A 25,639-nucleotide genomic window follows, 5' to 3' on the forward strand; every position below is an offset into this window, starting at 1 on the left:
TAGGAGGATGTTGAGGTGAGTGTTATGGGTGCAATGTTTATGTTAACGCTGTGATCATATCCCTTGTTGTAGTGTATTGTACAATATACAGTAAGCCTTGTTGATATGTAATAATGATTTTATAATAATAAACTCCCGCTAACCATAGCCTTCTGCAGATCTTCACATCAGTGCAAAGACAACACAGCGTTCATCGGAGGGGTTTGTTTATAGCCTTGCATTCAAGTTCACACCGAAGTATTGGATCTAATTGCATGCAGATGGCTCAGTCTCCACATAACGAGACAAAAGCTTTGCTTTACCGAGCTCCCCCAGAGGTGCGTGGTATGGTCTCTCTGGACCGAGACGCCTTCACTCAGACTATCGTCATTCCATCCCTACGGGTTCCCAAGGGCGTCCTGAACAAAGTGGTGAAGAGTCTGAAAAGGACGATCGTTCAGCGACCGGGTATACCGCGTGTGGTACAAGACAAGGAAGACGGCATTGAGGAGGATGACATGCGCCTGGTCTTGTTGGATCCACTCAGAGTGTCATCACTGAGTTCCTTTAACGAAGCCGAGACAGAGGCCCTGCGGTCGTTCGCTGTCCCCCAGGAGCTCCAGGATTATAACCTGCAGCTGAAATACTGCAACCTGAAGACAGAGGAGGTACTGGAGGCTGTTCTCCCCGAGGGACAAGAGATCACCTCCGCGTTCAGCCGGGTGGGACACATCGCACACATGAACTTGAGAGATCACCACATGCCCTTTAAAAACCTCATAGGTAAGGTTGTGAAAATATGTAGTTGAAATTGACTGAGTTCACACACACACACACACACACACACACACACTGTAACTAACTTATATAGATAACAATTAGTAATCGTAAAGAAAGCACATTTGAAAGGCAGGCACTGATCATTTACAAGATGCAGATGATGGAAGACATTCTTTGGGAAACAATTATACAATGACAAATGATGGGTTTGGACCATCAGTGATGGGGGGAGAGGGAAATGGTTAATACAAATAATGTTAACATGTACTGATGTGTGAAAATATTTTCTTTTGCCCTACTCATACACATCCTCTCTGCTGCTCTCATTCAAGGCCAGGTCATAATCGACAAAAACCCTGGTGTGAGCTGCGTGGTCAACAAGACCAACATGATTGATAACACGTACCGCAACTTTAAGATGGAGTTGCTAGCCGGAGAGGAGAATATGGATAATCAGAGCGCTCTATTGATGGAGTGCATCTTCTGTTGCTGTTTTGCAGGTGAAAGAAAACGGCTCGAGCTACGAGTTTGATTTCTCGCGGGTATACTGGAACCCCCGGCTGAGCACGGAGCACATGAGGGTGGTGCAGGAGGTGAAGCGTGGCGACACGGTGCTGGACGTGTTTGCGGGCGTGGGGCCCTTCGCCATCCCGGCGGCCCGCGCCGGTGCCACCGTGCTGGCCAACGACCTCAACCCTGAGTCCCACCGCTGGCTGCAGCACAACGTCAAGATCAACAAGGTGGCCGCCGCGGTGCGCACCTTCAGCCTGGACGGCAGGGCCTTTGTCCGCGGGCCGGTGAGGCAGGAGCTGCCCACGCTGCTCAAAGCCAAGGCCGGCGTTCACATCGTCATGAACCTGCCCGCCCTGGCGGTGGAGTTCCTGGACTCGTTCAGGGGCCTCCTGGCCGGAGAGCCGAGCTGCGACGGGGCCCTGCCCACCGTCTACTGCTACGGCTTCACCAAAGACGAAGACCCCGAGAGGGACATGATGCGGAGGGCCTCCCAGAGCCTCGGCGTCAGCCTGGAAGGGAGATGCTCGGTGCACTTTGTGCGCAACGTTGCGCCAAACAAGGACATGATGTGTGTGAGATTCCCGCTCCCCAAAGAGGTGCTGTTCAGCGCTGAGGGTGAGCAGACAGGTGAGCATCCATGTAGCATCCACATGTTTGGGTCTGCACGATGAGGCTGTTTGGACAGACCATCCCCCGACGTAAAGGATCTGATACTATTTGATTGCCAACGTCTCAACATCTCGGTAACTTTTATCTAGATCCAAAGGATCGTTTTTTATTCCTGCTTATTCTTACCTGGGAAAAAAGGTAAAGGCTGAGCTTATCACAAAGTATCATTAAAGGTCCCATGGCATGCTACTTTATGGATGCTTTAATATAGATATTAGCGGGCCCCTAATACAGTATTTGAAGACGTTCCCGAAATATAGCCGTGGTGCAGAATTACAGCCACTACGAGCCATTGAGCTTTCCCCAAACGCGCCGTTTCGGTGTCTGTAGCTTTAATGCAAATGAGGAGGAGAGAGGCGGGTCAAGGTGAAGGGTGCGGGTGTGGCCCTGAGCAGCTTGCGGCCGTGTTCTGTAAATATTCTAGAACACTCCGGGTGCTCTGGCGAGAGTCCTGGAGCTCTATATCTAAATAATATATTATACATAGATATCTATATCATTTAATATATGTTATCACAGACGATATTATGAATCTCAAACGAATACCAGAGACGTCAAAGAACCGATGTGTTATGCGCCATAACACCAACAGCAGAACGGTTATCCAAATAACAAAGAAGTGTACAACACTTGCGTATGTGGTGCTCGCAAGGTCGTAGCTCATTGTCGGGCCAAATTCTCTGGGCTGGCAAAGCAGAGAATTATGACGACATACGGGGAAAACGGCACGTCTGAGCTCGTTTTACACCCAACGACATTTCTCGCTACTGGGGGAGCATAGATAGGCTAGGGGAACTCATTAATGTTAGAAAACCTCAGAAAGTACACTTTTATTGGCTTGGGATCTTTATATCACATCTTCTGATAGTAATGGGTGCAATACTTCATATACTTCATGACACACCATTGTTATTGGATCAGATCTGTTACTTGCGGGCCCTCGAGCCTTCCTCCTCCTCAATGACCTCAATGAGGTATCGTCACCCCGGGCCGGTCATGTAAACCAACTGTTGTTCCTCCCCAGGGCCTGAAGCGGAACCCGCTCCCAAGAGGCAGAAGTGTGAAGAGACTGCAGACTAGAGATGGTGGACATCAGGTTACTGCGGGGAGCACGCCGTGGTCGTTTATTTTCTTATTTTAATTATATGCTAATGCCATAATAAATAAAAAAATATATACTAATTTCTTTTACTTTTGTTGTTTTATGTTAATATCCCTGGCTTGAGGTTATAATAAGGTTTGAATTTAAGATGGAAAGAAATACACACAACTAGTTCTAACAATCAGAATGATTTATTTACATATAAAAATAATACAAACTTCATAAAATAAAAACTTCTTGAAAAGTGAACAGACTAAAGCTCCCACGTCACAACAGCAGCGCTAACCCCACGTCCGGGTAGTTTGGTCGTTGGCGTTTCTACCAACCGTGAAGCGGTCCCCTGCGCCGCCCTGCCGGTCAGAACTGTATCGGGAACAGGCCGCTGAAGGCGTCCTGCAGGGCCCGGTGACACGCCAGGCCAGAGGAGTAGCCCCCGGCCGTGTCCTGGGGCAAGGCGGCCCGCACGTGCTTCAGATACCTGGAGGAGCAGAGGAGAAGTGTGTCAGGCAGGCCGCTAACAGCAAGTGATCCCTCCTTCCTACAGGACTCGTGTGTAATAGTCGCATGGTCATGTTTAATTTAGACGCCCTTCCCAAGTAGTTGGGGCGTGCACGACATCTCAGCAGGGGTGAGAGGGGGTTAGGTAAGTGCAATCCGAGTCCAAACGTTTATTTTCCCCTCCTAATTCCACACTTTTTCCTGCCCTCTTCAACTGTTACCCACTTGTTGTGACCAACAATGGTAAGACCACCAGGACATCCACACTCAAACACCTTGTGACTAAAAGCCTCTGCAATTTAAGTTGAAGTATAAAAAAATAAAATGTCTTATTTTTAAGTGGTTCCAGACGTAGCCTGCCAAAGACCCTTTCAGCCTCTCCAGCTACGGCTAAAGTCATTGTTTATTTTCACTCCCAAGTCAAAGATGGAAAAACAGTGGAGCTGTCAATTTAAAGCACTACTTCTCTGAGAGGTGCTCCTATACTTATGAATGTGTGTGTTTGTGTGTAAGTGGGGGTGGGGTGGGGGTCAGGGGGGGGACAGCTGACCTGTGGCCCCACCAACTCTAATCCTTCCTCTCGCTCTCACACAAACACACACACCTAAACTGTCAGGATTAGATTCTCATGGAGAAACCCGCACAGGCCTCTCTGGTTTCTTGTAGCGTCCGAGGAAAAACTAGTCTGGCAGCTTAGATGCTAAGCAACGAGGACAACACGGGGAGGCCAGCTCAAACCTCTAGGCCGGCCTCCACCTCCTCCTCATAGCTACGACGAGGTGTCTGAGGCCAGCACTCAGCCCCCTCCCCTCTCCCTACACAAGCCGTGTGGACTCTGCTCCTCAGATCTGTGCCGACTTCAAAGACAGCACAACTCAAGAGCCCATGCAGCCCTCTGATTCCAGTGTCTGAGTCACAAGAGGGAGCAAAGAGAGCACACAAAGGCCGGATCATTTCGGAGGAGGGGTGCTACTGTTGCTGATTACAAGCTGGAAAAAATAAAATACATCTACGGTTTCTATACATACTCATTCATCTGCCATAAATTATGCAATTCCGTCTCAGTACGGACGAGAGCGCGTGGAGTGCAACGACAGAGGCCAATCAAATTTCTTTTTGCACACAAAAGCCCACTCATCACCCACTAGAGAAACAACACACAAGTTCAAAACAGGAGGCCCAGTGATTAATAATAACTTCATTAGGGCCAAGCTGCTGTGGCGTCCTTCACAGAGCACTTGAGGGAGGTCTTCTCCGATGGCTTCCTGCAGCGGATGAGTGCTATCTATTGATTATATTGTACTGGGCCTTTTTAACAGTGAAAAAAGGGGGCTATTTACGGCCTGGCTAAGTCTGCTCTTCCTGCTAATCTAATCCCCAGGCTACTCATGTGGTCATTCCTCCAAGAAAGCTGAGAGCTCTGTGTAACCTTATACCTGCCTGCCCCCAAGGAGGGGGGGGGGGGGTAAGAGAGATGGAGTGGTGTAGGTGGAGGAGGACGGGGGTGAATGGGAGCAGAGAGAGAGGATATAAAGCAAAATCACCTTCAAGTATCATCGCAGGTCCTCTTGTTTTTAAATCAGCCCTCCCACTCACCCTGAACCGTGAGGGTGAGACCAGTTCTGCCCCATTACCCCGGCCGCTGTCAGCGTCCTCGTAAAGTCAGAGCCGGTCAGAGTGGAGACGTGGAACCCATCGCTCATCGGCCTGCGCACGCTGTGAGAGAACGACTCGACCTGGCGGCTCCAGACACCGACAGACTGAGAATGATGCGTATCCCAGTGTCCGGTCACGCCCGTGCCAGCGGCGTCGCTACCGTTCCAGCCCACAGTGTCTGTCTGTCTGTCTGCTCACCGAGACTAAGCCAGAGTTATACCTCCAGCCCACGCATCCCCTAACCCCTACCGCGCCCCCCCTTACTCCTGTTCCCCCCCCCTCTCTCCTTCTCTCCGTCTCTCTAAGGACCGGTCTGCCTTTTGTTCCCAGGACTTTGAAACCCAAGTCGTCGGGGCTGGTAACATCTTTCACTCTTCAGGCCCCACTGGAGCATTAGCAGCAACCCGATACGGGCCTTTTCAAAGCCACGTATTATTGGGTAAATATGGGTCACTTCGGACTGGACCATTATGTTGCTGTTGGGGGGAGGAGGGGGTGGGTGGGGAGAGGTGCGGGAATGGGCCGGGGCAAATGATGGAGACAACCGAACCCTGACCCCGTATGAAAGTGTGCGCCAGAATGAATTTGTCAGCAGGGTGGATTCTAGGTGTTTTTCTTCTCTTCAGTAATCCTGGAAGAAGGCGCTGAAACACTGCTCCACACCCTCCACGTCCTCATCTGAGTCCACAACACAGTGTGGGTACGGTCTATCATTCTGCCTTGAGATAACGCAAATGGAAAAAGTAGCAAAACAACATACTTTTTAAACATATTTTAAAACCCTAACATGTCGGACCACTACTTTATTCTCAATAATAACGCCGCAATTCCTTTTGGAGAAACACCCAGACCCGCCACAAAACGACCATCTTTTTCCACTTGTGTGTGGAGCTCTGCAGACCTGGGGAATGCATCAACACGAAACAACCGTCTTGGATTCCCCAAGTGGGGCGCTCTCCATAGCCTCCCCTGCCCCCGTCTTCTGGAAAACGCTACAGAGCCTCATCCCTAATTCAAACAGAGAAGATAAGTGGCCACGCGTCCAGGAGGATTTCTGGGTGATTCCCAGCTGCAAACATCTCAGAGAGCGGGTAAGACGTCTGGGTTCTCGTGGGTCTGAATACCTGCGACCCGGTAGGTAGTAGGTACCAGGCCTCACTAGTACCAGGCCCAGTGAGGTCAGTACCGGGCCTAATGGGGTTAGTACCAGGCCTAATGGGGTTAGTACCAGGTCTATAGTGGGGTTAATACCAGGCCTAGAGGGGTTAGTACCAGGCCCAGTGGGGTTAGTACCAGGCCTAATTGGGTTAGTCCCAGACCTAATTGGGTTAGTCCCAGACCTAATGGGGTTAGTACCAGGCCCAGTGGGGTTATTACCAGGCCTAGAGGGGTTAGTACCAGGCCTAGAGGGGTTAGTACCAGGCCTAGAGGGGTTAGTACCAGGCCTAGTGGGGTTAGTACCAGGCCTACAGGGGTTAGTACCAGGCATAGTGGGGTTAGTTCCAGAACCAGGGGAGTTAGTTCCAGAACCAGTGGGGTTAGTTCCAGAACCAGTGGGGTAAGTTCCTACTGGGCTTGGGACTAACCCCATTAGGCCTGGTACTAACCCCTCTACGCCTTGTACTAACCCCTCTAGGCCTGGTACTAACCCCTCTAGGCCTGGTACTAACCCCTCTAGGCCTGGTACTAACCCCAGTGTGGTTAGTTCCGGAACCAGTGGGGTTAGTTCCAGAACCAGTGGGGTTAGTTCCGGAACCAGTGGGAGTAGCGGTTGTACAGAAGCAGAGGCGAGCTGTGGCGGGAAGCCCGGGTCTAGACTCCGGGAGTGTGGATGAGAAGTGTAGTGGGAGTGCTGGGAAGGCTAAAACGATGATGGAAAATGAAGAGAGGCCCATCACTATACAAAGGATATTTGAGATAGCGCACCATCAACACGCAAACCACAGAGACAAAGCAGCAATCAGAATCAGATGTGAATCAGACACACACACACCATGTTTGGAATTATGTGGTCGGGCCAAATTAATTGGGCTCTTCAGACTTTTTCCGTCCTTTTTGTAAAACTTTGGGGAGAATTAGCCTACTTTCTCCAGATAAATCAACAAACGGTACCAGGCTCATTGTCTGAATCTGATGGCCTGTGGTTAAGAGTAATGAAACATAAGGATATATTTACACGTTCATATAATTAGGGAGAACAAATGTATTATTCTAATATATCCATTACAAAATAATATTAGCGAATCGTGAATGTAAACTATTTCTTTGCGGCCCGACTTTCACTAGAACGTCAACAGTGACCTTTAGAACCACACCTGTCCCCCCCTCCCCCTTACAGCAACATCCACTGATCCAGGGACAGTTGTTTACACAGCACGGAGGACCCGCGCTCTACAGCTCAGCCTGTCAGCGCTGGCCGTGACGGCCACGTGATATTTTGACATTCAGCACTTCAGGGAGAAAAATGGATTCAGTCGATGACGGGGAGGAAAAGAAAAAGAAAAACACGTCCGCAAAGTCAAATCAATAAAGCCTCCTCCGTACCGGACGTACAGCGCCAAGGACGACGCCGGGTTAGCCTGCTTTATTAAGAACGGGTGAGGGGGGCGGGGGGTTGACTCCGGGACGCAGAGTGTATCAGAGAGAGAGAGAGGAGGGCAGGATGGCGAGCCGAGTCATGAGCTTTTGGATGGCAGCCGGAATGTTCGGAAGTCTTCCTTTAGCACTCGGGCCGCGGGGCCGAGGGCAGCGGTCGGGAATCCTGGCCTGGGAACGCCGGTGAGTGTGGGGGGGGGGAGCCGCTCACACCTGCCAGATGATTTGTCATTATAGAGGGGTCAGCACTCAGCTGTCACCCCCTAATCACCCCCCTCCCCACCCTGCCCCCCGCCCATCGCCCCTTAAGCTCTGCTCCGTCCTCTGAAAACACCCCCTGCATTCCTGAGAGGGCTCCGGTTTCGCTCGCAGAGCCACTTCCTGCTGCGTCCCGCGGCGCTGAGAGACACGGCCCACACGCTTACTGTGTGTAGGTATGTGCGCGTGCGTGTCCGTTCCCGCACACACACACACACACACCCACCCACCCACCCACCCACACACACACGCACGCACGCATGCTCACACGCAGCTCCGCCAATCACGGAGTGCGTTTTTTACTGAAGACGGCCAGGCGGTCCGTATCGTATCCAGGGGGGGGGGATATATATCTGGGGAAAACAAGCGTTGGGGGGGGGGGGCTCTCACAGGTAGGGGGGTCCAGCGGTGGGCTCTCACAGGTAGGGGGGTCCAGCGGTGGGCTCTCACAGGTATACCATATCTGTCAACAGCAGCCTTTCATCACCAGGGCCACGGGGTCAGGCTGTTCCGTCGAGCGCAGCTTCCTCTGGGACACCAGAGTGTGTGGGAGATAGATTTGAGCCCATTAGGCTACACACTGTCCACTGGATTAGCTCGCCTTGGGGTGTGTGTGTGTGTGTGTGTGTGTGTGTGTGTGTGTGTGTGTGTGTGTGTGTGTGTGTAATGCAGTGACATCATACTGTGATGATTTTGAAAATAAATAAATAAATGCGAATCCATTATCATGCGCGTTATCGTCATTGCTGACAGACTGTTTGCTTTACCGACAACCAAAACACAAAGAGAGAGTTAGAGACAGAGAGAGAGAGACAGAAAGACAGACAGAGACCGAGAGACAGACAGACAGAGAAAGAGAGACAGACAGAAAGAGAGAGAGAGAAGGAATGACACGGGGGGGAGGGATATCAGTAACACTTAGTCGAAGGGTGAACATGTCTTGAGTGTTATCGCAAATGGCGTTGGCTGTCACTTGACCGTAACACTTATAGAAATACACACTGATTTGAGTGACCAACAAGCTGTCCTCCACCCAACCGCCTTTCGCGCCCCTGATAAGGGAGGGGAGCCAGGGGAGCTCCGTCTGAATGACTGCGCCTGTTGTGGGGGAGCCAGCAATAGAGAGCCATTGTATACAACCCCTCTGGTCCCCCACCTGTCGCTGCCCATCCAGAACTCCCTCGACTCACGACGCCCGCAGTTGCACAGTCTGCCCTGATGGGGGTGGTAGAGGCCGGCTGGCTGGCTGGCCGGCCGGGCCCATGCCCTGACACCTAAACCACAGCCAGCCTTGGGGCTTGGAACGCCATCACAACCCTGCTAGCCACTCGATACAGCAGGCATCCCCTGTGTTCTCCTCCCAAGAGTTGTCTTCGGATAACTTTAACCCCACGAGAGCCAGGGGCCAGGAGAAGCTGGGATGGGAGGGGGGGGAGAGCAAGGGGGGAGCAGAAGGGGAGGCCAGAGGCGGGGGCTGGCAGCGTAATGACGCGCCGGTGTCATCGCTAACCAAACGCAATCGTAAACAATGGCCAGCATATGCCGTTCAGGGAAGGGCTGCTCGGCCCGGACACACCCAGAGCTTACGCACGCATGTACACACACACACACACACACACACACACACACACACACACACACACACACTCTGACGTGACTGGGAACAGAACCCGGTTTGGGGCAGGAGAACACCGTTTCCCAGGGGGATTGGTCCTCTGGTGATATCAGTTACGAGAGCACCTCAATCACTTTTGGGTGGGGGGGGGGGGGGGTGGGGCACCAGAGAAAGGTGAGTGTGTAGGGGTGGAGGGGGTGGCAAAAGAACAAAGGAAGGGAGGGCGGGGGTATGAGAGGTGGGGTTGCAGCGCTGAGAGGCAGAGGGGTAATAATTCATACTCCATTGTGGTGAGGTAGCTCAAACAACCTGTGTGTGTGTGTGTGTGTGTGTGTGTGTGTGTGTGTGTGTGTGTGTGTGTGTGTGTGTGTGTTCTTTCCCCAGCTCTTAAGAGGGGAAAATGAGCCGGCTAATCCCTTGTACATCAGTGCGCTCTCCACCTGGGGGGGAGAGAGGAGACATTTCCGCTGTTCTGTCATTGTGCCTTTTGGGGAGAGGAGGGAGGGGGAGGCCTGGGCGTGACAAGTTAGGAACCCCATTAAGCTGAAAACCCCAGCATGCGACCCAAACTGGGTCGGCGCCAGAGCGGTCTGCCCGGGTAAGAGCGGCGTTATAAATAGGAGGAGCTATTCAGCCTGCAGTCTGGGACACAAATAAACCTGTATTTGCGCGTGTATGCACGTGTGTGTGTGTGTGTGTGTGTGTGTGTGTGTGTATGCTCGTGTGTTTTTATGCGCGTACATGCGTGGTGTGTGTGCGTCCTCTAGGGGGAGTGGGTTTAGGCTGGGTCTAACTCGATCCAGGAGGAGGCGTGGTCTGGGCCGTGGGGGGGGGGGGGGGGGGGGGAGTTCCGTGCTCCGGCCCGTGGACCGGAACGAGTAAACAAATGAGGCCCTAAACAGTAAGAGGCTCTGAGACACCAGACTACCCGCCAGACGCCCGCCGCTCCCCGCGTCTGCTCTCATTTATTGTCTCAATTCGTTCTGGTTCTGACCGGGTCGGCGCTGTCCCGGTCAGAACCGGATCATCTGCGAGCCCAAACCGCCACGGCAAAGACAAAAAGCTGCCGGTGCAGGCCAACAACAGCATGTGCTTGTTATGGCTCATACTAAAAGAGAAGATCAATATTTGCGCAGATCTATGGTTGGGAAAACAATAGAGATCTTGCCTCAGCTGACTGTCTGTTAATGGCCTGTTTACAGAGCCGGGATAATGGCCTGGGGGGGGGCTAGAACACAGACACGCTGGGGGCTGGAACCCAGGCACACCGCGCTACACGCTGCTCCTGTTTCTGCCCGTGCCTGTGCAAAGGAGAGTGCGCAGGGTCACCACCAGCCAGAGCCGGGGGATTTGCCATTCCCTCAGGAGTGGGGTTTGGGTGAAGCTGTTGACAGGCAGATTTGCAAGTGAAATCGTCCGAGTGTCAGAGCGAGGGCACCTGAAGCCTTCACGGTACCTGCCTCCTCAACCTCATTGGGCAATGCAAATGTGCGCTCAGACGGCCAGCGAGGCGGCCGTCAGACTCGAGCTTGAGACGCGAGCGCAGAAGGCATCGACACGGTCAGACGTCTCCAGCGCCAGACGCCTCAACGCTTCAAAGCGACGCAGCAACGTGTTGAAGGACCGAGGGCTCGGATATCTGAGGGTTCAGTTCGAGGTCCGGGTTATTGTGGCAGCCCAAAATTTCTTTGGGGGGGGGGCACTATTGTTATACCAAAAACCACAGTCATTCCGAACAGCTTTCTCATAAATGATATTCTTTGGCAACGCCGGTCACCGTTTTAATTGGCTGAATGAAAGCAAAACAAGTCTCTCGAGACGCTATCTAACGGCAGTAAAACCCAAGATGAAAGATGAAAGTGCTCGGCTCGCGGTTCATGCGAGGTCCTGCAGGACGACGCCCTCGTCTCCTTCGACCGTCGCTACTTAAGCATCAAAGCCGTGCGTGTGTGCGTTCATAGGGCTAAGTGACCGGGTGGAGGTTCCCCTCCTCTCCTCTCCTTTCCTATCTGGGGGGCCATCACTCTGCTGCCCGTCAGTCCTCCCTCTCAGCCCTCCTCCACCCTCCGGAGCTTCTGTTGCCCTGCTCCTCTACCACGGACTCTGACCCCTAACCCCTCCTGGCCGGTCGGGGCTCCCTGCTGGGATCACAGGGCTGGGACGCATGGAGAAGCCATTGGTGCTTTTTTAGTTCCTGAGGGTGGGACCTAAGAGACGTCTCTCTCGCGGACGCCGAAACAGTAAAATATCAAATAATCGAAAAGAAAAAAAAACCGAAAAGAACCTTGTATGCTCTGGGTTAATAGACCGCAGAAACTCCATCACTCGGCGCACGTATCAGCGTGGCAGACAAGTCCGGTCCTGGCCTTGGGAAATGCCATTGGAAAAACCGGAGCGTTTCCTACTTCCATAACATGACATTCCCCCAAGCAGAAGAGTTGCTAGTGTAGGAGGAACACGAGGAGGGGGTTCATTAGATTGGCTGAATAGATTTGGGCATACAATTATATTGTTTTGTTTTTTTAAATATGGTTGAAAAGGAGAGTAATATGGGCTGTTGTTATTTCTAAACCTTTGTAAAAGGAAATATGTATTGGTAATACCACAATACTCTGAATAGCTCCCCCCCTAACACATACATACACTGAGGCACTGTTACAAACATGTCGTAGAGATGGGCCGAGACAAGAAGCCGGTCTGGGAACATCAGTCAAAGATCCATTTACTCCTGGCTCCCTGCCAGGCGTGAAGAGGCCCTCCTCTCTCTCTCTCTCTCTCTCTCTCAGCAACCCGGATGGACATGAATATTGAAGTGTTTTCTTTTCCCCATGCACATATGTGTGTAATGTGCACATGAAGGCTTCTTCCCCAACAGCTCTGTGAAGAAGGATGCTACACGACCAAGGCACTCGAGCTCATTTAACCGTTGATGCCCATTCGGTGCTTAATGAGAGGCTACTGCAAAACGACACGGGTTCTGTGAAATCTCCTTCAGCCAATAAGCAGGGGCGCTGCTATATTTCTATAGGAAGTAAACCACGTTCTACTTCCTGATGCGCAAGCATGTGTGTTCGTCCCCAGGAGAGGAGTCCAGACTGAACACGTTGTCCGTTCAGCTGTTACCCTCACCCTCTCAACCCCGCGACACCAGACGAACGTCTGACAAGTGCCCCGAACAGGAAACTAAAACTAACTTTTTCCACCGGTTTGCGAGCCCAACCAGAATGGGGGGAGGAGGAGAAACCTCCAAATATTATCCTCTCTGGCATTGGGGCAAAGCCGGTTGAGCAAGCCCCTGTCAGATGGACGGGCTAATTTCAGGGCTTTTTCTGCCAATGCAAACAACTGTTCTCTCTTGCTTTCATTGTCAGCACTTGAGGTTTGTGACGAATTCTTGAATTCACCCAGCCAACTTCTCTTTCCCCCAAATACTTTATCCCCCCCAACATCTGATTTGTCCTTGTCCAACATGGCAGTCGGCCTCTCAACGCCTACACAGCCCGGTCTTAAGGAGGGCTTCTATGGAAAACAAACGCAGACACAGATGCTCAAACTGCACACATAAACTAAACTGGGATCTCTTTTTTTTCTGCTACCCCTGGGCCCTTATTTATAGTGAAACCATCGCGGCCTCCGAGGAAGCAACGTGCAGACTTGACTTAGTAGTTCCATGTGTTGTGATGTACACAAGCGCTCCTGTCCCCCCCACGGTATCTCAGCTGCCTGGAGGGGCGTCTCCAAGTTCAGGAGCAACATGACGTCATGTCCGTCAACTAATGTCATGTTAATATTTGATCAGAGAATAAGAAAATGCCAATTCCCCTCGAGCGGAGACAGGGTTAATCGAGCTCAGCGACAACTTTAGATTTACTCGCGAGGTGAAGATGAACAGAGGCACTCTGGGTAATCATCATTATCGAGTTTCCATTTCCATTTATTTATTTAGCAGACACTTTTGTCCAATGGCCTTACTACTAAGGCAGAGAACGAACAAAGTCTGCAATCAATACGGGAGCACCTATGAACTAAGTGCTCCCAGATCCCAAACTCCTCCGAGTGCTCATGCGTCAAATATGCTTTATGTCAAAGAAACAATACGTCAATAAAAGCTTATTGTCGTAAAAAGGAAAACCGTACGTCAACAACAATAGGGCCACGTTAATTGTAAAAGGCCAGCAGAACAACAGGTCGGTTTTGAGTCAGGCATGTGGAACCCTTCTAGTAAACGCGCAGCGGTCAATAGGCTGTGTTAGGGTTTCTACTTCTTGTTTTATAACCTTCGTCTATCCTGCATTCTAACAAGTGTCAAAATGACAGACAGGGCGATTCTGTCATGAAACCGAACCCACAGTGTAGGGCTCTTCCCCTCTGTGGTGAACATCGCGTTGGGTGGGTCGGGAGCCAATCTGTGTGTACCGGGGAGCAGGGCTTACGCTTTGGGTCTGAATGAGCTCGTTCCTGAGGGGGCCCTGCAGCGCCAGCATGCTGCTCCCTTCTCTGCCGAGCGCGGGGCAGCTGTCTTTAATAAGCAGCAGGCTGGGTGTTGCTGTTTATTCAGGTATGAGAGGCAGGGACAGTGCGAGGGGCGTGGCCCGACCCATTCCTGGCAGCAGCGCAGCCCTCCTGCGGTTTATTTTCGGGGGGCAAAGGGACAAGTCGAGAGGGACACAGACATGGGGACCGAGGAGGGAGGAGGGAGGGGCCGAGCAGGGAGGGAAAGAGAGAGATTTTTGAAAGGAAAAAATGAAAAGCGAGTTGGAATGAACACCGAAAAGCTCCACTCAGCCCCTGCCCTGAATGGACTTCCTGTGTGGAGACGGACCCCAGAGACCACCTGGGAGGGGGGGGGAGGGGGTTGTGCAAGCTCAACTCTGGCTGTCCCGCGTGCGTACCGGTCCAAGACAAATCACCAGAGGTGCTGCTGTCACCAATGGGCCTCAACCGGGACAAACAGCCCCTTTTAAATAGGGACCTGCTCCCCCACTACCCACCCAGTGGCCTCTTCACCTCATCTACACTCTGTGTCTGCACCCCCCACACCCACATATTCATGCTGACTCTCCCCACAGGTCACAGGGCTTTGGGGGGGGGGGGGGTTGCGCTCGACAGCGGGACTCACTTTTCACCCTCTCACCCCTCTGTCTGTGTTCTCTCCCCCCTTCCCACACGGACCACATCAAATGCGCTCTGTTGTGGTGGCGGTGCTGCTGGAGTAAGGCGGTGAGTCTGAGTACATGTGACGTTAAAGCCTGTTTAAAGTCTGTTTATGTAGTGTGTGTGTGTGTGTGTGTGTGTGTGTGTGTGTGTGTGTGTGTGTGTGTGTGTGTGTGTGTGTGTGTGTGTGTGTGTGTGTGTGTGGATGCGTGTGTTTTTGAGTATCAATGCTCACAAAAATCCCGCCGCTCAACTGAATCAACCAAACGCACGGTGAAGAGGTGTCAGCAGATTCTCCAGTGTCACACTTAACGGAGCACAATGCACCCTGGGATCTGCGGTTTGGTGAACCGGGACGCCGTTCCTCGTTGGACCATGCCTCATCTATCTCTGTGGCAGAGCCCGTCGGTCCCCCAACGGTCCTGCAGGACCCCTGAAGTGCTGACTCCGGACCCCCGTCCCCCCCGTCCCACCGTCCCCTTCACCTCTCGTCCCGTAGCCCCGATATCCAGCATGCGGCAGAAATTGCGAGGTGTCTTTCATCTGCATATTGAACAGCCTGGCCCACAGAAGCGGGGCCTCAGCACTTCACTGCATACATAATGTAAACAAGCAGCAGTGATTCTCCTTACACCCACCTACAGCCCGCAGAGGCCTTAATTGGACTCTTCTCCAATTAGTTATGCAAATGAGACTGCACGACAAAAATCAATAGTCCCTTTAACTCAAGGGGAAAGAAATTAAGTACAAAGGAGCAGGAAAAGTAGAAAGTATCGTGTCGTGCATTGGAATATGCAAGGTTGAGCAAAAACTAAAGTGCTTTTGAAAGGCTGGAAAAACAGCCGAAAGTCCCTTTCCACCATTGATCCTACGACAAAGGGAAATTCACCCTTTGTTGCCTCTCGCACGCAATAAAAAAGCGAGACGCTTCTGGTGTGTGCGGGCAGACGCTAGACGGCAGCGGAATGGCGCTGGCCTGTCTGACGGAGCCCGGCTCGCTGAGGCCTGGAGATATGGCGTCCGGGATTGATTGGCCCAGAGGGGCTGTCAGGGAAAGCACTTCCTGTGTGTTAATGGACGCTCCTACAGAGAGTGAGGCGGCCTGTGGCAATACGCAATGCTAGCCGTTCCCCCCGCCATCTCTCTCTCTCTCTCTCTCTCTGCTGTCTTCCATCTGTCCCTCGCCCTTCTCCCCAGATGCTTCCACTCTCTCAGCTAATCAGAGTGGAAGTCGAGTGAGAGAGGCCAGGCTAGCTGGAGAGGCACAGCGCTGTGGGAGGATCCCTCTGTTCCTCTACCAACAAGTCCTCGTCGTATGCCAAGCCTTCGCTTTTCTTTCAATTGTTCCACTTCCAATGAGGCTCAATGAAAGTGATCCTGGGAGAATGTAAGTGCGTGTCTGTGTCTGTGTCTGGTCCGTACCCGAGTCTTCCCAGATGGTCCAGCTCTGGTACCGGGGGTCCGTAGGTTTCGATGAAAAGAGGCTGGTAGCGGTAAAGGACTTCCTCTATTTTGGCCATGGGCTGGTGGGACACTGTTTGGCCCTGGAGGGGGAGGGGGAGGGGGAGAAGGAGGGAGAGAAAGAGAGAAGTTCAGCATAATACAATAATCTCCATTGTCTCAGGACTCGTTGTAGCTTGCCATTAGCCCATGAGCGGAGTAGGACTAAAGTGCATTCAAAAACCTTAAGGTGACGAAAATACCATTAGGGTGCAAATGAGCATTACGTCAATCACAGCTAACAGGTAACCACCGCAGGGACTTGAATAACTGGTTTGTAAATTGCAGTTTTGTCCAACAAAAAGTTTTTTTTCCCCACTTCCTCACATTGTGTGTAACTAGACGACTATAACAGCGTCAAACACTGTTCAAAATCACAAACATCTCATCAACCTAGAAATGTTCAACGTTCATGTACAACATACCACTATCCAACAATGTACTGTAACAGACATTCTTACAACAAAGTACTGAAGTCTAAGTAACATGTACAGTTAAAGTAATGAAATTGAGATCATGAAACATTGCAGACATAAGCATTTCCAAATCAGGAAAAAAAAACTGCTCAAATTAGTATTTTTCCCATTGATTATAGAACGACCCCTTGCCTGACCTTCAGGTCCACACCTCATCAGCCTCGGCCCTGGGCCGCGTTCCAGACCTGGAGAACGGGTGCCAGAACGCACCGATCACCTGAACCCTGATGGGGCCGAGCACAGGCCAACACACACAAGAGGGCGTTATCACGCACTAAGAAAGCGTTTTCTCAGTACGCATTTAGGGAAAAAAGTCCCTTGAATCCATAATTGTCAAAGGCTGGGGTTTCAAGCATTGTGCCAATCAGTTGAAATAAAGACGCTGGCTGCTCATGCCCTTGAGCAAGGCTATTGAGCGGGAAACGTGAGCCTTCTGCAGGACGCTGCAGAATTGCTCACTATGGCTGCGTGCCAGGGAGCAGGTGGAGGAGAGGAAAGGTGGAGGAGAGGAGGGTGGATATATCCACCAAATTGGGGTCAGACAACCATGTTACTCTGTTATTAAAGAAACCAACCCAGTCCTAGAAGCGTGCAGATTTAAGAAAAAACGTTCTGGAACAGTGGATTGAAAAAGACCAAAACAGAGGAGCCGGCCAAACTAAAACTAGTACCAGGTGTCCTGCAGCCCACCCATCACCCATCACCCGTCACCCGTCACCCACCCCCATTACCCATCACAGCCCTACAGACCGAGCCTGAACAGTGACAGCAGCTACCAGCAGAGTACAACAGAGCAGACAGGTCCAGCCTCACACCCAGCAAGGCTGGGTCCGCGCTAAGACATGAAGGAGTGTCCGCTACATAAAACACGCTAGAAGAAATCACACACACTTCTCCACCTCTTTCCCTTGACCTTTGACCCTGAAGGTGCCAATGCCTCCCTCCCCTGTCCCATCCATCCTGCTGCTCCGGTGAGCCCCACCACAGTCTAATGCAAACCAGACCGGACCGGCTCAGACCAGACCGAGCCCGGACCCCTTCATCCGTCTTCCGGCAGACATGCAGGCCCATGTGACCCCCTGCTGGGCGGACCCGAAATGGACTGTCTGACGGGAGAGAGTGAGAGAGAGATAACAAGATACACACACACACACACACACACACACACACACACAAGAGCTAGAGACAGCGTAAGGACATCTGATGTTTTTGTGGCAGGGCTGAGCCCACCCCCTCCATTCTAGAGAAGTTTCCTTCAGATTCCACTTCAAGGACACCTTGAATCCTGGCAGGGACAGACCAGCCAAACAAACACGGCCCAGAATATATAACACACACACACACACACACACACACACACACACACACACACACACACACACACACACACACTTAAAATCGAGAGTGTGGATCAACGCGATCCATTGGCTTTCTGTGAAAACGTTTTAAAGTCCATAGTTGTGGTCGCTCAGTCCGATCCCAGAGGCGGTAGCGTCCCGCTAATGCACTTCGTATGGCCCGTCCCTCCTTACATTACAACCTGTTGAAACCTTCCATCACACACTCATCAGCGCCTCCTATTAAAAGCTTGTCTGGAGCGCTGGATACGCTTGTTGTTCCCAAATCCTGTGGTCAGAGACAGCAATGCAGACGGGGGGGAAATGGAGAGTGGGGGGGGAGAGAGAGGGAGGGGGAACGAGCGATAGAGCACATAAAGCACAGCAGAAAGTGACTGTTTCCAGTGGCCCCTAGTCAACGGGCCAACACAAACATCTGCTTTTAGCATTAACGGAGGCAGATATTACTACCTTTGCACAATGTGTGTGTGTGTGTGTGTGTGTGTGTGTGTGTGTGTGTGTGTGTGTGTGTGTGTGTGTGTGTGTGTGTGTGTGTGTGTGTGTGTGTGTGTGTGTGTGTGTGTGTGTCCAGTTTAAAACTCTTTTAATACCCCCTGTGACACTTAAAAGCGACCTCGGGAGACTATCCGTCTTAATAAAACCGCAGGGGAGGATAACTCCAGGAAATCACATTGAGCTAAGGGGAGTTCTGTCCCCCCCGCCTCAGTGGTCCACCCCCACCCCTAACTTCACCGGCCGCTTCAGGACCCGGGATCAAGGTCCCGGTTCCTGCTCCCGGCATGGGTGTGTTTGTCTGTGTGTGTCTGTGTGTGTAAGTATTGTGTAAGTAGTATGTGTGTCTTTGTGTTCGCCTGTGTGTGTGTGTGTGTGTGTGTGTGTGTGTGTGTGTGTGTGTGTGTGTGTGTGTGTGTGTGTGTATGCATGCATGCATGCATGCAATTGTCAATATGTGTGCGTGTGTGTGTGTGTGTGTGCGTGTGTGTGCGTCCCTGAACTGAACACCCACAGGGTTCATCCTGACAGTGTGATTCATCCCTCCATGAAGCAGAGCCAGTGATCCAAGCCCGGGCTCAGCTCCACGCTTCGGGCTCTGTTCCTCTCCACCAAGGGATTGCACATCACAGACATTTGGAGAACGTAAACATGAGATGATGTTGATTCTATTTACTCGACAGGTTTACAATCATTGCATCTTTGTCGAACGGAAAAATGATTTGCTGGATTACAAAGAACAAACCAGCTCACTCCGCAACGGTTTTATGACTTTCTGGTAAGCTGCTGGTGGCCTGCCAGGTCCAACACTGCTTCTCTACTTCCTCCTCATCCCGGGGCCGAGCGGGAGCGTCCTTTACCTGTCTCAGGTAAATGAAACCGTCAAGCTTCAGTACACAATGAGGGGAGATATGAGTCACCAAAGCCCAGGATGAAGGAGAGAGCAGGGTTTTCCCCGCTCTTCTGAATCCCATTTTTAATAGTTCCTGCAACCTCAATGAGAGTTTAAAGTTGAGTCAGACACCCCACCACTCCCCAGGCGAGATGAAGACTGTCACACCTCGAGGGCGATACACATGACAGTGTGGTTCAGGCAGAGGTTAAGACTTTGTTTCCTTTTTATTTGGTTCGGTTGATGTTCACCAGACTTTGTCTCGCTGTTGAACGCTGTTCTATTGGTAAGACAATCCGAGGGAAACTCACAAAGCTTCCTTGTTGCGGACAATAATAATGGAACAACTGCTTGCGGTCTTGGGTTTTTTTAATTTTAGTTTTGCGTTCCTACAAATTCGAATGAACCATAGGTCACTAAATAATTTAAAAAAACGTTGTTGTTTTCGAGTGACCAGGACCACCTGCATCATGAGGTCCTCCACCCTGTTTAGGGTGGTGCTTACACCTCCTGACTGCACCACGTCAGGAGGTGAAAGCACAGCTCATTTTAATCCAGGGAAAGTTCTCTTCTGGATGAATATGTTTCTTATTCCAGTTTGCAGCAAAAGTGTACATTTACCCACAATGCATTGTCTTTTGGGTTTGCTTCCTGTAGTCGGTCTGATCCGGTTCATGACTCAAGCAAACCAAACCTGAGTTCCCCTGGGAGCGGGACGAGAGTCGGTTCTCAAGCGGACCAGTGTTGGAACGAGCGTTCACCCACCCCAAAACAAACCGTGCTATCAGGGACACTCAAGGGATTGATTAAACGGACCCAACAGCTCAGGAAGGTGTTAAGGTGTTGTCCGATGAACAGCTGCTTTGAGTCGACGACACTGGAAGAACTGTCCTTGAACCAGAACCCCCGCTCAGGGGACGGCCGACCACTGTCAGCTGGCACTCGTAAGGGGTCCCACTGCGGGGCCCCTGCCCCTGTGGCGCTGTAGGACGTCCCAAGGTCACAGGAGACACAGTCTCCATCTGCACTTGCAGTCAAAATCATCACACCACTATCCCCAACCCCACCACCACCACCACCAGCCCGAAGCCCACCACTGCCCCCAGCTCCACCATCACCACCACAACCACCCCCAACACCCTTACCAGAACCACCAGCCCCAACCAAACCAGGACTCCCTGGAAGACGACATATTATTTCTCAATGGGACCTTCCCTGGATAACTAAGGGTCAAATAAAAAAACTGAACCACAACAACCACCAGCCCCCATGCCCCCAGCCCCAGACCCATAACCAGCCCCAGCCCCAGCCCCATAACCAGCCTCAGCACCATAACCAGCCCCAGCTCCAGCACCAGCACCATAACCAGCCCCAGCCCCATAACCAGCCCCAGCACCATAACCAGCCCCAGCCCCATAACCAGCCCCAGCCCCATAACCAGCCCCAGCACCATAACCAGCCCCAGCTCCAGCACCAGCACCATAACCAGCCCCAGCCCCATAACCAGCCCCAGCACCATAACCAGCCCCAGCACCATAACCAGCCCCAGCTCCAGCACCATAACCAGCCCCAGCCCCATAACCAGCCCCAGCCCCATAACCAGCCCCAGCACCATAACCAGCCCCAGCACCATAACCAGCCCCAGCTCCAGCACCATAACCAGCCCCAGCCCCAGCACCATAACCAGCCCCAGCCCCAGCCCCATAACCAGCCCCAGCCCCATAACCAGCCCCAGCCCCAGCCCCATAACCAGCCCCAGCCCCAGCCAGTGGCTGCAGGGCAACAAGCTGTTGGGAGCCCTCAGCAACAGGCTGGAGTGCTAATTGCAGCGATGGGGCAAGCGCTGGTGGTCATTGTGTCGGGGATCAGTCCAGCGCGCCGGGTGAGGAGCCAGCCTAGTGCCATGCCATCCGGAGGCTGCTGCTTCCTGCCCGGGCACTGCCAGCGCTCCTGGGCAGATAAAGAGCTCTGGGCCCCCCCACCCACCCACCGGCCCAGTAGGCAACAAGTAGCAAGTGTAAACGCCGCCTCCCCTTCCCATAGCGGTTTAAATATAACCGGCTGACCAGCAGCAGCTGCCCGGCGCAAAGCCCCTAAGGCTGACAAGTCCTTTTTCCGCTGCCCAGCCACGGAGGGCCCACCCCCCCCCCCCCAGCGGGGGGCAGAGGGGCCAACCTAAACAGGGCCAAGTCAGGGACAGGGGCAAAGGTGTGAATGCCCACATGTGCTGGTGCCAATCATGTCTGGAGGAGAGAGAGGAGGGGGTTCCTCTTTAGTCCCCTGAGCCGACCCCCCCACCCCCCTTTCAGGAGCCCCCGGCAGCTATCGTCCTGCGTGCCAACAAACCAATAAAAGTACAAAGGTCACGCCCTCCCCAGGATAAAAACAAGCCTGTCTTCAGCCTGAGAAAGACATGGAAGTCAAGAGTGGATGTGAATCATGTTCAGACAGAACATGCACGCACGCACGCACACACACACACACACACACACACACACACACACACACACACACACACACACACACACACACACAGACACAGACACAGACACACACACACACACAGACACACACACACACACACACACACACACACACACACACACACACACACACACACACACACACACACACACAAACAAACGTGGAGGCTATATTGGATCAGAAGTAAAAGGACGTCACTACAACGAGTGTCAACAATTAGGGAGTGATCTATATCAACAATGCACAATCCCACAAAACAGCCTGGATGTGCATGATGGTGGGGGGGGGGGATGAGTTGTGAACACCTGCCAGGTAGAACAGGCTGGACGGGTCTCTGGGAACCCGCCAGCTTACAGTGACGAGACTCTCAGAGGTCACAGCAGAGGACAACTGGGCCAAACAGCCCTGAGCAAACACGCTGGGAGCCAGGGCTGGTTAGTCGCTGTGCATGCGTGATACGTGTTTAAACACGCAGACACACACTCGTAAATACACTTACACACACACACACACACAATCATAAATACACACACACTCAATTGTTTTCTTCAGGGCGCTTTGAGAGAGGTAAAATCGAAACACAGAAAGAAATGATCCCAAAAGGTTATCATTTCCAAAAGCTAGGCTTCCCATGTTTACAACATTAACAACCCGCATTAGGCAGAGTGTGTGAGTCATGTTGATGCCTCTGGGGGGTGTGTGCGTGTGTTAAGCGGTCAGCTGTCCCCCAGCCTCCAGCAGCGGCCTGGGGCCGTGCGGTGACATGACGCGGGTCTAGATGGTGCTGAGGGCTCCTCCAGGGTGGAGAAGCTCTCCACCTCTGGGCCCGCGCTGGGCCTCCGGGAGAAGAGGAGACATGGAGAGGTGAACAAGAGTACCTCGGAAAGGAGCAGCGCCTCTCTGAATCCGATTCATAGAGAACACTGTGATGTGATAAACTGATATGCCCGGACGGTCCACATTTCTCTCTGTTAAAACAAGGAAGTTAATCAAGAGGCTTCTAGTCACCTGGCGTGACGGCGCTGTCTACCAGACAACAACACAACGCCTGTTCCAACAGAAGAGCTCTCAGCCTCCCACACACACACACCTCCGTGGCTTTTCATTTCAGCGGACGTCTTTTTCAAAAAGACACTTTGGTCTTCAAAGGGTGTTTACCCGGGCGGTGGGGGCTGTGGTGTGTGTGTGTGTGTGTGTGTGTGTGTGTGTGTGTGTGTGTGTGTGTGTGTGTGTGTGTGTGTGTGTGTGTGTGTGTGTGTGTGTGTGTGTGTGTGTGTGTGCGCAAATTTACTTTTGTGTCTGTGCGGCTTGCCTTTGCTCAATACACTTCTAACAAAGTGAGGGATTACTCTGAGTGACTCTAGACCATTCCTGGGGCAAGACCAGGCCCATCCCAATCCCGTCGCACACCACACCTGGACCAGAATGACTTTCCCTCAGGACAGGTAAACTGCCTCCTATCCTGATGGATCCCAGGGCATCAGGTCTATTTCTGATGCCCAGCCTTCAGGCGCTCCTCCCCATCCATTTATACAGCGCTTTTCAGTGACCACTCAAAGCGCTTTACAATATTGCCTAAAATTCACCCATTCATGCACACGTTCACACACCGACGGCGGTGTCAATCATGCTCGTCCGGAGCAGTTAGGGTGAGGAGTCTTGCTCAGGGACACCTCGACACTCAGCTATAAGGAGCCGGGGATCGAACTAGCCCCCTTCTGGTTACCAGCCAACCCGCAGTGCCTCCTGAGCCACATGCTGCCTAATGGAGAGAGGGGGTTAGGGGGCGGGGCCGGGGGTTCTAGGATGTCCCCAGCAAGGTTGGTCAACAACATTACAGAGCTGGATCCGACATTAGATCACTCGTCAAAATAAAGGCTACAGTAATGCAGGGCATGAGTTGGCTCGAGATGAACTGGCAGCCTCACGTTCCACAGCTCAGAGACAGCCTGTCCGTCATCTCACCGACTACCTTGGCCCTGAGGATGGGCAGCTGCTGGGGGGCCCGGGGGGGACATTTCTACTGGGGGCACAGGGAGGCATTGCCAACACATCCAAAGTGACAGGGGGATTCAGAGACCCTGGTTATATCACTTGCGGTCTTTAAGTTCTGCCCCCTTTCTATTCTATTTCCCCCCCCTTTGAGAACCACAGAACGTTCTAGAGAGAGAGTGATGGTTCTGAGAGCAGCCCTACCCAGAGGACCGACACAGAGCAGGGACGGCCCCCACATCACACACATCTGCTTCAGCCGGCCTGCGGACCCACTTCATGACCACGACTGAGCCTTCGCTCTGTCAGATGAATCCTGAAGGAAGGCCAGCGCTCGGGGAACGGGGAATCCGCACTAACAGATAAATACATTCCACCGCTCTCTGCTGAATCCTCCCCAAGTCAAACAGCAGTGAGGCCTGCAGACCAAAACCACAGCTCCCTGGGACTGTGGGCTCACAACGCAGCGCAGCAGAGCTCCAAGGAGGAGCGGGCGGAGGGGCAGAGGGAGGAAAATAAAGTGAGGCCGACTGGAGCCAAGGGCAACAGAATCAGACCTTTTCTCTCCCATCAGCAAGTTTAACTTCACGGTGCGTGTCGAGCGAGGAGCGGGCCAAGGAACCGCGTCCTCCATGTGGTTCGAGCCGCTCTGAACCAGACTCTTCCAGCTCCCTCCTTGGAGTCTGAGGGAGTTTAGAGGCGGGTAGGAAGACAAGGTAGACTTGTGATCCCCTGCAAGCCTCAAACGAACAATGGATCTAAAGAGTGCAGAACGTTCGCACAGAGCACAATGGGCCACGGACGATGTTTCCCTCATTTGAATAAAATACAAAACTGTGCTTAGAGGGCCGAGACGAGGTGGGAATTAACAGATCTCTCCCACGTCCCTCCTCCCTCTGCTGGAGGGGAAGACGAGCGGGCCTCATGGGGGGGGGGGGGGAGGAGGGGACCGATGACACAGCCTACCTCATCACAATAAAATGAAAACAAACGCTCCAGGCCTGCAGTGGAATGTCCCTGCAGACAGTGAGTCCTCTGCGCCACCGCCGCGCGCTACGCTAGGAGCCGGCTGCCCGCAGCCCGCATGCACCGGTCATGTGACCACAAGGTGGGAAGAGGGCCTGTTCCCACACCGAGGAACGCCGTCTGGAACACGCCTCCTTTAAAGGCTTCAGCCACGGTAGTAACGGTGTTCAGTCCAGGAGCACAAAAGGTGCAACCGCCCAGCCAGCCTCGAGTCCATGAGCAAACCCACGGAGCAGAGGGTGGTGCTGAGCTCCGAGGGCGGTAGTGATGGACCCCGCGATGTGTTGGCGGTGAACTCAGCAGCTCAGGTTTCAATGGGGCCGAAGCCTCAAGGCCTCGTCTACGCCAGAAGGCCGGTCTCTACCAGTACAGTGTGTTAGATCCAGTACATGGCGTTAGATCCATGAAGGAAACACACCTTTCTTAAACCCCAACATCCTCCATAAGACGTTCCAAGCCAAACACTTCAAGTAGTGAGATAAGAGTCTTTCATGTCCACACCTCACAACGCCTCCCTACCCGCTAATGCATTGAACTCGTTCTTTTTATTGGATGAATACAACTATTGTGGAGCATAATGCATGCGTCAGAGTGTACTTT

At 52.5% G+C, this 25,639-nt stretch overlaps 3 protein-coding genes across 4 annotated transcripts in view; 2 read left to right on the plus strand and 1 right to left on the minus strand.

Moving 5' to 3' along the window:
• Window positions 1-166: 166 nt before the first annotated feature.
• Window positions 167-1,291, plus strand: LOC307086916 (tRNA (guanine(37)-N(1))-methyltransferase-like; the record flags this gene model as incomplete). Its single annotated transcript, XM_079752262.1, has 2 exons — window positions 167-762; window positions 1,092-1,291. Exons 1-2 carry the CDS (start codon window positions 255-257, stop codon window positions 1,289-1,291), a joined length of 708 nt encoding a protein of 235 aa, XP_079608388.1. The 5' UTR covers window positions 167-254.
• LOC307086582 (tRNA (guanine(37)-N(1))-methyltransferase-like) lies at window positions 1,214-3,086 on the plus strand. 2 transcript variants are annotated; one of them, XR_013812446.1, is made up of 2 exons: window positions 1,214-2,015; window positions 2,966-3,086. XR_013812446.1 is itself a non-coding variant. In XM_079751836.1 (2 exons), the coding sequence occupies exons 1-2, from the start codon at window positions 1,335-1,337 to the stop codon at window positions 3,019-3,021; spliced, it is 621 nt and encodes a 206-aa protein (XP_079607962.1). In that variant the 5' UTR covers window positions 1,214-1,334; the 3' UTR covers window positions 3,022-3,028. The 2 variants fall into 2 exon arrangements, 1 of the variants encoding a protein (XP_079607962.1); XM_079751836.1 differs by having other exon boundaries at window positions 1,214-1,899; window positions 2,966-3,028.
• A 204-nt stretch (window positions 3,087-3,290) lies between these two features.
• Window positions 3,291-25,639, minus strand: part of mnat1 (MNAT1 component of CDK activating kinase) — a 32,166-nt gene continuing 9,817 nt past the window's right edge. The window contains exons 7-8 of the mRNA XM_079751985.1: window positions 16,242-16,363; window positions 3,291-3,521 (exon numbers count right to left, since the gene is read on the minus strand). Coding sequence (XP_079608111.1) covers window positions 3,401-3,521; window positions 16,242-16,363 — 243 coding nt within the window. The 3' untranslated portion in view covers window positions 3,291-3,400. The remainder of the gene's footprint in view (window positions 3,522-16,241; window positions 16,364-25,639) is intronic.

Source organism: Pollachius pollachius (assembly GCF_949987615.1).
Source record: "Pollachius pollachius genome assembly, chromosome: 15".
NCBI classification, from domain to species: domain Eukaryota; kingdom Metazoa; phylum Chordata; class Actinopteri; order Gadiformes; family Gadidae; genus Pollachius; species Pollachius pollachius.

Excerpts from the sequence above, each read along its gene's own strand:
- LOC307086582 (XM_079751836.1), top strand. The coding sequence starts at position 1,335 with ATGAGGGTGGTGCAGGAGGTGAAGCGTGGCGACACGGTGCTGGACGTG. Across the intron at positions 1,900-2,965 it reads CGCTGAGGGTGAGCAGACAG|GGCCTGAAGCGGAACCCGCT; the intron begins GTGAGCATCCAT and ends GTTCCTCCCCAG.